The 11,148-nt window shown below is 39.3% G+C and overlaps 1 protein-coding gene across 1 annotated transcript in view; it reads left to right on the top strand.

The window, feature by feature from the left end:
• LOC100544897 (solute carrier family 15 member 5-like) overlaps positions 1-10,917 on the top strand; it is a 25,573-nt gene extending 14,656 nt beyond the window's left edge. Inside the window, exon 7 of the mRNA XM_010714858.2 lies at positions 10,892-10,917. Within this exon, the coding sequence (XP_010713160.1) occupies positions 10,892-10,917 (26 nt within the window). The remainder of the gene's footprint in view (positions 1-10,891) is intronic.
• The last annotated feature ends 231 nt before the right edge of the window (positions 10,918-11,148 follow it).

Genomic DNA, 11,148 nt, shown 5'->3' with positions numbered 1-11,148 from the left:
TTTTACTGTTTAGTACTCTACTCCTTGTCTGAAGAAGGTAAACCTACTAAGTTAACAGATGTAAATTAAATCCACATTATTATACTTGTGCAAAAAAGCTGGTAATTGATTTGTATGCATTTTATAGAATCATAGAATCCTTAGAGTTGGAAGGGAATTTTAAAGTCCATTCAGTCCAACTCTCCTGTAGTGAACATGGATACCCGAAGCTAGATCAGGTTGCTCAGAGCCTGGTCCAGCCTGGCCTTGAATGTCTCCAGGGACAGGGCATCAAACATATCTCTGGACAGACAACCCTCGCTGTAAAAGACTTTTTCCTTATATCCAACCTAAATCTACCTTCTTTTGGTTTGAAACTATTTATCCTTGTTCTATCACCACAGACCCTGCTAAAGAGTCTGTCCCCTTCTTTCTTTACAGCCCCCCTTTAGATACTGAAATGCCACTATCAGTTCTCCCCTGAGTTTTCTCCAGGTTGAACAGCCCCAGCTCTCAGCTTCTTCTTGTAGGGGAGGTGTTCCATCACTGGAAACATTTTTGTGGCCCTCCTCTCGATGCACTCCAACAGGTCCATGTCTCTCCTGTACCATGGACTCCAGTTCTGGACACAGTACTACAAGTGCAGTCTCCCCAGTGCAGAGCAGAGGGGCAGGACCACCTCCCTCACCCTGCTGGCCATGTATGTTTTGGGATACAGCTGGCTTTCTGGGCTGTGAGGGCACACTGCTGGCACATTACTAGTTTGCCATAGACCAGTATCTCCAAGTCCTTTTCTGCAGGGCTGTGCTCAATCCTTTCATTCCCCAGCTTGTATTGGTAGTAAAGGTTGCTGCAACTGAGGTGCAAGACCTTGTTTTTGGCTTTGTTGAGCCTCATTAAGTTCTTCTGGGCCCACTGCTCAAGCCTGTTTAGGTCCCTCTGGATGGCATCGTGTTCCTCAGGTGTGTCCACTACACCAGCCAGCTTGGTGTCATCTGCAGACTTGCAGAGGGTGCATTCGATCCCTCTGCTGATGTCATTGATAAAGATATTAAAGAGTATTGGTCCCAGTGTTGATGCAAGGGGGAAACTACTTATCAAGACCTAGACCAAAATGCCAGAATGCCAAGAGAAAGACCATAGATATAGGTAGGATTTAAAGAGAATAAGAAACGCAGACAGAAATTCTACAAAAAAATCACCCTTTCCTTTGGATTTCTTGTTTCTGTTTTATGGATTCTGGAAATTTAAAGGAGGAATAGAGAGGGGAGGGAATGAGGAGGGAAAGATAGGAAGGGGAAGGGAGGAGAAGGGAGGTTAAAGGAAGGTTAAGGGAAAGGAAAAAGAAAAGAAACAAGAGTAGAAGGCAATATTTCTTGCGAACTGACTGCTTAAGAGTGGGGGGAAGAAGAGTGTAAATAGAGTGCAAAATTGGGGCTATAATCAGTAAAACAGAAGTGAACTTGTGCTCAAGGTATATTTTCTCTTAAAAGTTCAGTAGCAGCATAAAGTGCCTGTACAACATCTGAAAACTGCTGTGATCTAAGTGAGATACATAACTATGGCTACAGTTGCTCCTGAGGGACCCATTCTCACAGTCCTTACTTGTGAATTTTCCCTTTGATGCTAATAGGATTACTCTTCTAAATCAGTGATGCTGTATCAGCCCAATGCCCAGGGTTATACCAATCATGAAGGGCTTGATCTTGCAAGCCTCATTCATGTGAGAAACACTTTTTCACGACAGTTTTCTCATTGACTTGAAGAACTATCCATATAGCCAGAGACAGTAGAATCAGGACACAAATTTTGGGTCAGCATAAAAGTAGGAATACACGTTTTTCATTTAACCTCCAAGAAAGAATAGATACTTCCCAGTAAGGTCAGATAAATACAATCATTCTCTTTTGACTGCAGGGAAGGCAAAGGAGAAGTGCGTATTGATCAACCCTGTTCCATCCTGTCTCCTTCTGTGGCTCCATTTACTCATCCTGATTGGACTGGTAAAGAATGTACCAACAATACTTTTTCACCCCACCTGAAGCTTCTGCTCACCCTCTTGCCCCTTGCTAACATAAATTAGTTGTGCAGCTGTTCTGTAAAACTGGGAGGTAATACCTCGTGCCTTATAACAACTAATGATTTACAGAGTAAAACAAATCATGAACAGTGAGATATAGTACATATTTTAACTCAAAATCTGTTTAATGCCAAGGTGTTACATAAATGCTTAGTATAATGGACCAGTCAGTTTTTGTCCACAAAAACCTACCTCCTCTGCTTAGAAAGCACTTTCACTATATCAAATGTTGACGTCTATGTAATTTCACTGTGATTCATATGCATCTGCTTCAGAAGAGCTCAAACTGCTACACATGTTGCTCTAAAAGTAATGCCTCCAGTTTATTTCCATGGAAACTACAGCAGCTACAAACACCTGAATGGCACTATTTGATAGCACAAATTCTCAGCTACAAAACGCTGTTTTTCAACATAGTCACCACCATTAACTATGCATTTTCATTAGGAATGAACAAGATCCTGCATGCCACTTTCAAAAAAACCTGCATCAGAGGAGGTGACACACTGTTGCTGTTGCCACTGCTGAAATGTGCCATCCACCACCTCACTGTGCTCACCTTCACTATTTGTTCTCTATAAAATTTTAGCAAACATTGATGAATGTCAGTGGGTGACATTATTTCGCATGGAGGAATTAAATGACACAACTTTTCTTCATATGCACTTCCATGATGCCATTTTGTCAGACTGCCCCTCTGTTGCCATTTGTCACACTGCAAGAAGATGCAATGGAATATTGATAGGAAGGTTCAACCTCTACTGCCATATCACCAGCATCCATCTCTGACATTCTGGGCCAACATAATAACATGGGAGGTTTTACTTTTGGAGAAGCTCTTGTAGTTTCTCTGGGGAACTGCTTTAAAAATAGTGATCTTTCTTCAGTTAGGAATGTTTCCTACTGGTTATAGCTCAGTGAAGGCTTCTCTGGCATATGCAGCCTTTTGGTTGGAGTTAGGAGTCCAGAGCAGATATGTACATCCCATGTGTTTCTTCTAGTACGTTCAGTTAGGATGATCTGTACTCAGAAATTCAAACAGTAAATGCACAGAAACTGAGGCAACATAACAAATCACAAAAACAGTTTCACCAAAATACATGTCTCTTACTTCATTAAAAATGTCTTTACAGTTCCCCGTTTTATTAGTGTAAGGGCTGTAGCACAGAACAGCATTCTTCACATTGTGAGTTCCCAGAGGCAGGAAGTGTTCTTTGTTTATACAGAACCAGCCTGACTGCATTCTCATCAGTTTGTAAGATGGGCTATTCACCAGTACCTCTATATACTTATAACAATAATCAAAGAGAATCTTCTCACTTTTTTAACAGGCATTTGGTGTACACATTGTCAGTTCTTTTGTTTGATTTTTGAACAAGTGTTCATCCTAATGAGTTCTTATTCATCAGACTGTGTGGAGAACAACAGTTCACAGCAGCAGAAGTTAGATTGTTTAAAGAATTCCAGTCACTCACTTATGAGAAGGAAACAAAAGCAGATGACATATTTGACCAGTTTCAGTAGGAGGTGACCATCAAGCAAAAAGAAAAGGCAAAAGGGGACAATCTCTATAAAGCACAGGAATTATTATGTCTACTGTTTGCCTATTCAGTTATAGCTTATTCAGAAATTCCACAAAGCTTGTTTGATAGCCAGTTGAAGAGACAATAAGAAAGGTTATCTTCTGAAGTTGCTTACTGTCTTCCATCAAGTAGTGCAGTTGTTACAATGAACATGTAAGACAGGGATCAAGAGTCAGGATGTGGACATAAAAGAAATATTCAAGCTCATGAAAAATATTTGTAGACTGATGCTGTACTTAGCTTGATGCCTAAGCTAAGGAAGAACCCAGAAAAGTTTGGGCAAGCATAGAGGTGAGCCATTTCAGTGGGTCTATTTATTAAGCATATCATGAAACACAGTTTGCTTTGATTCTTGCTTTGCTGCATGTGCATACAGTAGCCAGGTTCCACTTCTGAGGATATATCAGCAGCACAGAACCACCTTTGTGGCTGACAGTAGTACATATGTGGTGAGGTGTTTAAAGACTCATGCTGTATTGAAGTGAAAAGAGCTGTAACCTCAGCTTTTGTGAGGCTGTTTGATCTGTAAAATTTTTGTTAGGAAAGCAAGATATTTCATATCAGTAAAGGCCATGAAAGATTCACTATCATTATAAAGTTCAGATGTGCCAATAAAACTGATTTTGCAGATGCGGGGTAAGTTACATTTAAACTAATCCCATACAAAGTTATTTGTTAAGCGTTAAATGCAGCCTGAAGAACAAAATGTGATCCTTTTAAAATAGTAGTAGCAGAAAGAGAAGAAATATTTGCAAGAGCTGAAAGACTTATCTAGTGTTACTTCACAGATCAAACAAGGTCCAGAGAAGAGGCAAAGTGCATAGAGTAAAATTAATTTTAAGACATTGAGGTTATAATCATTACTACAAGATACAAAGCCAGAAGGCCACTCCAAAGGCACAATGAAAGCTTGCAATCAATTTAAGTGAGCTACTATGAGACACTGATAAAAATTATAGAAACAGAAAATGCCAAGGTATCTCTGCAGATAAGAAATTCCCAGCAGCAAGCAAGCAAAAACTTAACAGAAACTGCAACTAAAGTAGGCATCTCACGGATTGCAGAACAACATTATGTCTTGGTTTTGGATTCCCTCCTTTTCTTAGTTGTATATGTAAGTTCTTCCTGGTCGTATCATCAGTTCAGCTAGTCTTTGCTATCTGCTTTTGTTTTGGAAAAAGCCATCAATAGAACCTTTCCAGGAAGCATCTAGAGAGAGATTTATATTCATTCTCCAAAAACTATCAAGAATTTGTCAACTCCTGAGGACTACTGTCATGTAGACAGTTTCCTAGTCCATACATGTTACTCAGCTTTGCACGAGCACAGAAAGTCAGCTATTTAACTTGCCTCACTCTTTGTGAGGTGGAATTTCTAGGTCAGTTCCATTGGCACTTTCTTGCAAAACTACCATAAAAATTAAAAACCAATTTCTAGCCTTGCTTACAACGTCTTCACTGCTTTGTGGGCTGCAGCCTTTTATCAGAACTGTTCCTAGTCTGTTATTTAGCCACAGATGGGGATGTAGCAATGCCATCCATTAACTCTATTGCTGCTGTTAATGGTGTAACAGGGAATCTTTGATGAATCTCATCTCCAAACACACTCTCACACACTAGTTAATTACTTCAGCATTACACTGCTGTACTGGAGCTAATATTGAGGAGAAGGAGGAAGAAAAAGTAGTGTTAGTTGTTTTGCACTTCTTTGACAGACTTTGGAGGTAGGAAATGGAGAAACCTTTAGCATCCAAAATTTAAATTACATAAAGCATTTTAGATTGATAGAATGTAATTATGCCAAGCTGGAACTTTGCTAAGTGTATTTAATTTCTTCAGATGTCAGTGACTGCTACGCAGCAGGCTGGAAGTTGGAAAATCCAGGTTATTAGGACATGCTTGGGTAGAATTACATGAATTTTCAAGTATTTGTGATTGGCACAACTGCAAGCTTGAAACTGTTTTATCTGTATATAAAGCCTAAGTGTCCAAGTCTCTTCATAGCAATTGCACTATTGCTATCTTGTTTCCAACCTATTCCTCATTGCCTGGAGCACTAATACTGGCTTTCAGAATATAATACCGTAACTCAGTGCTGCACAGGCAAATAATTTAATTGTGGATTCGGCTGTGATAATTTTAAAATCAGGAATGAGTGTCCTTTTGTCCCATTTCTGAAATTCAGAATGGTGAGGCTTAAAATCAAGAACATCAGCAGTGCCTGATTAAGAACTAGTCTTACATGTTGCGTTTAAAAGATACCTTTGTGATGTGAATGAAAAAAGCCAGATAGCTTCAGCTTCCACCACTTCATTAATCCTGGAATGGTTGTAAGGAAAGGGCTTACTGCCCTGTATTTGTCTATAGCTAAGCAGGTAAAGTTATAAAGGTAACTTTGAAATCCTCTCAAATCTTATTGTGAGGTTTTTATATTCATGTACGTAGGTATTTATGTAAAATAGTAGAAGTGCTAGGTCCTGCTGGTTGAAGCAAGCTCATTTTTCCACAAGGGTGCTAAACAGTTCTGTGGTGCTGTGAACTCTTGGTGACTGCCACTCTTAACTGGATTTGAATCACAGATGGGTGTGAATAGGCTAAATGGCTTTATGAGAGCTTTATGTCTCTTACTTCATAGTAGGACTTTTGGATTCTGCCCAAGTGACAGATCAGGGAAGTGGCAAGAGGAAGCAGACACCCCTACTTCCGGGTAACTGTTGTCATGCTGCAAGAAAAAAAGACTGGAGATTCCTGCCTTGAGCAATTTGGCTGTCCCCAGCCCATAGCTTGAAAGTTGTGTAACGAATGCAAAGTTAGTATATGCTGTTCAGTGAGAAGTGACTGCTCAAAGTGTGCTCATCTGGGAGTTAAATCTGTGTGCCAGTTGTTCTTATTTAAGGGTTAAGAGGCAAACTGTGTAGCTGGTGTGAGTCAAACATCATTGTTTTAAAAAATCAATTATCAGCAATTATAGGGCCTACTCCAGCAGCACCATTGCAGTATGTGGAGACTTCCTAGGTAGCAAAGTTATTTTTATTGGGTATATCCCTTCCCCCAGCCCTTTGTACTGAGCCAACTTTAGAATCAGCAAAATGACTTGGAGCCAGTACATTTTATCCCTAGGAAGCCAACCAACCAGAATTAAACTGTATTACCATACATTAGGCTTAAAAAGAGTTCCTCAGCTGCAGTATATAAACCTGTAATGGGTTAAAGTCATCCTTGATGTAAGTCCACGGACTTTAGTTGACCAGGGATGAATATAGATAATTCAGTATTTAACAATCATCAAGTTTTGCTTAGTTGGCAAGAAAAGGAGCAATTTGAGATCTAGAGCATCCCCTATGTTCTATCTTCCTGAACCTTTACTTGCTTGCAGTAGTTTTCTGCTAACAGGAATAACACTGCAGGGCTGGCTGTTGGTTATTTTCTGCTGCAGTACGAGATTACTCCTCATGATTTTATGGTGCAGCCTTAGACTTTAATAGTCACCTGGGACAATTATTCAGATACTGTATTGTGCAGTAAGATTGCTTTTGAACAGCTGCAGAAATACTTAACAGAGATACACTCCCTAAAGCCCTGGGATGGGAAATAAAAACAAACAAACCACAACATCAAGACAAGAGTATGTGTCCTGCTCCATCTTTTTTTTAAAAAAAGGAGTTTTGCAAGTGATTCAAAAGTTAATTTGGAAAAAGACCATTTTTCACTTAATGGCTCATATAACGCCCAGAAATAATAGGCTACAAATTCATACGCAGTCACTACACAAACACAAATCTTCTTTGGGCAAAGCAGTGACCAGCACATGGTGCTTTGCCAGCCAATTCTCATTAAAAAGATGAAGAGGTGATGAGACAGGATGCAATTACTCTCTCTGGTAGTGATGATGTTCTTTGATGCAATCCTATATACAAAGAACATCACAAAATCAAGTGTTCCTCACTCTGGTAAAAATGGGCAATTTTCTTTCTCGTAACTTCAACCTTGTCATTCTGATGAGTACTATGTCATAGCAAAAATACTATTCTCTTTCTTTCCCCCAAGCCACAATAGCCAGTTACACTCTTTTACACTCTCTTGCAACTAGTTAATTTATCTGGCACTGCAGTTCTAACTAGTCCTTGTGAAAATCTTTTGGCCTACGTAACACATTTGTGGCTTAGCTTGATGCTTCATGTTGTCCTAAGTCTCACTGCACAAAGGGATACTCACCTACACTATCTACTTAGCTCAAATAAATAGTTCTCACACATAAAATTTTATGGAATCCATTAATAACTTTCATTGTAGCTACCTCGTCATCAAATCCTGCCTCCATTTCTGGACTCAGAAGGGATTTGGCAATACAACAAAGAGAATCATAGAATCATAGAATTTCTCAGACTGCAAAAGATCCCAAAGATCATCGAATCCAACCACAACCTAACCAAACTACCCTAGCTCTAGCAACCCTCTGCTAAATCATGTCCCTGAGCATCACATCCAGATGGTTTTTAAACACATCCAGGGATGGTGACTCAACCACCTCCCGGGAGCCTATTCCAGTGCTTAACAACCCTTTCTGTATAGAAGATTTTCTTGATATCCAACCTAAACTTCCTCTGGCTCAACTTAAGGCCATTTCCCCTCGTCCTGTCATCTGTCACCAGTGAGAAAAGACCGATCCCACTCTCGCTGTAAGCACCTTTCAGATATTGGAAGAGACAACAAGGTCTCCCCTCAGCCTCCTTTTCTCCAGACTAAGCAGCTCCAATTCCTTCAATCACAAATCCCAGTTCCTTCAGTTGCTAAAGTAAAGAAATACTCTTGCTTAGCTTGATCTCTGAGAAGGATCCCTGTTTGTTTTTTTCCTGCAGATGGGCAGTTAGTGGGAGTTCAGGAGGATCTACTAACCCACTCCTCCACTGCATCATAACTGAATTTTTCTTAAGACACAGTTTGAGCTTTTCCTTAGTGTTTTCTCACAGGATAACTCTGCAGGCAAAGTCAAGCTAGGAAAGTATTTTGTACTATATACTTTTGTGATAGGCTGGGACTTTAGTGGCTTGGTACTAAAAGACTGCTTGTTCACTTTTCACTGATGTGTGTTTCAGTGAAGTTGTTCTTGATTTATAGCCAGGTAAGCAAAACCAGAATCAGACCCTTGCTACTCATTTCTGAGGGAGCAGCACTGGGCCTTACATGCTCTTGCGTTCATTATATACCTCACTATCAAGTCTTGCAGCTTTGATTCATAGAGTTCTCTTTAATTCGGTACATGCAGGCTTCCAGACTAGATCACATTGCAGCAGGATAACAATCCTCAGGAGAGCATTTCAGCTTGAGAAATTCATGAAGAGAGTGACTTTGCTGTTTGCTTTCAATGACACTTGTGGAATAGGAAAGAGAAGTGAATGAAATGGAATTGCCAGCCTGTTTCCAAATATATACTCTATTAAACAATGGATAACAAATAACATCCTCAGCAACATAGTTCTAGTTACTGTGCCAGTTTTTATTGGATTATAGTTTTTTTTCCCATCTGTAATCTTTAATTTTACATTTAGGGCAAGGTTTTCTTATCTGTGTGCACTGCACACTGGAGCTTTGAACTACTCCCTTATGCCCTTTGCAGAAAAAGTATTTCATTGGCTTTGTCTGGGGTGGAGGTCAGCAGGAGGAGCACAGTCTCGTTACCATGCAGCAGGGAAACACCTTGCATTCACCCCTTTCCTCATCCGGCCTCCTGCACTCTGACCGAGAGTATTGGATTCAGAGCAGGAGAGGAGCCATCACATTGTGAGATGGTATAGAGCTAGGGTCAGTAACTTTTTCATGGAGCAGAGCCAGTTTCATTCCTGCTGCTTTCCTGAGGCATGAAAAATATCTGTCCTTACTCAGGAAGGATTGTAGTGTAATAACCTTCCTTTTTATTTTTAATTATATTTTTTCATCAGTAATGAATAGATCTCTTATTGGCTAAGGCATTTCACTATATATTGAGTATACTGAAGTTGAGGGGAATGAAAAAAGGCCCTGAGAGTAGCTATAGTGACTCATAAAAATATATATAAGTATACACATAAAATGACTAGGCGCTGTACAGTGAGAATTAGAAAGCATTCTTTAAAAAATAAAACAAAAACCAATAATAATAAAAGTAACCAGTTTACCATGCTGAGGACAGGAGGTTTTTGCCCCTTTCCACAGAAGACTGGCTTTCCAGCAAGGGTATTTGGGATTGTGTTTCTGCTTCTGTTTTATACCCTAACCTAATTTCCATACAGATGCTTATCTACAGAAAGCAATATCTGATTACTGGTTTGTAATGGTGGCATAAACGGTCTTCACACTAGAAAGTTGTTAAGCTGAATAAAGGATTTTGGTGAATTACATGTTGAAGAAATAGTAGGGAAAATGTGATTTACTATGTCCTAAGAACAGAACAAAGCAAAGATGCCTGGCATATATCTTCTTCCAAGTCCATGTCATTCTGTCCTGGAAAACTTACTTGGAGTATGCAGATCATGAAATAGACTTATAGCTCTAGTGAAGTAAAGATACTACAAGAAGCTACAGACTGAGGATCTATATACTGTGAAACATAAAAAGAGAAGTGAATTGTGGAGACTCATGCTGTTGATGCTACTGGATGTGTTCTTTAAATGTAATTTGCCTTCCAAAAATCTTGGATTAGAACGCAGTCAGAGAAAGAATGGGATGCGTGTTAAGACAAGGGAAAAAACATGTTTGGATGGATACATATTTAGGCACTACAGTCCAACAGTGTTCTGAGTGCTAATGTATCTTGATTTCAGAACTGATTCCTTTGCTTTGGTGAGTTTTCATTTTATCTTCGCTGCTTCTGTTAAAAGGATTCTTTATTTCATGATGCATTTAATTTTCTGTTCACTGGCCCCTCAAGATTCTGTGTGTGTGCTCACACTATTACTCTTTGTGGAAGTATGTTTGCAAATGGCACTTTTAGTAACAAAAAATGAATAGGCATGTGTGTTCAAATCCATTTACTGCCTTGTCAAAAAACTCATTTGTTTCTGTTTCGTGAGATCAGCTTACTAGCAATTGTCAAAAACCTATTCGATAACAGTCATATTTGATTCTTTTACATATTTTTTTTCCTGAAACTTTATAGCCCATTTGAGCTCAGAGTAATCATCTACCAAATGAATCTTTTCCAACAGAAGCCTTTTAAAGTGTACTTTAACCCTTTTTAGGAACTTCATGTTTCTATATCATTTTATGTTCAGATTCAGCAAGAGACCACGAAGGATAACTCATAGTGTGCACCCTATGCAGTACTGTACATACAGTCATGCTGATACCTCTTATGCAGTGGTTTATGAGATCCAAACAGATAAAGAATGTTTCAAAAATCATAATACAGTTCACATCTGCCAAATTCAATTTGTAATGCTTTGTACTGAGTAGGGAATTACCTGCTTACTCAGATAAGTGAATCTGAGGTGGGGCAGATAAGTGACAATCTTTCTGAAAGGGCAGATAA

The sequence above is a fragment of the Meleagris gallopavo genome, chromosome 1 (assembly GCF_000146605.3).
Source record: "Meleagris gallopavo isolate NT-WF06-2002-E0010 breed Aviagen turkey brand Nicholas breeding stock chromosome 1, Turkey_5.1, whole genome shotgun sequence".
In the NCBI taxonomy this organism is placed as follows: Eukaryota; Metazoa; Chordata; class Aves; order Galliformes; family Phasianidae; genus Meleagris; species Meleagris gallopavo.
Note: the sequence above shows the minus strand (reverse complement) of the source record. Positions and strands in the feature narration are given on the sequence as shown.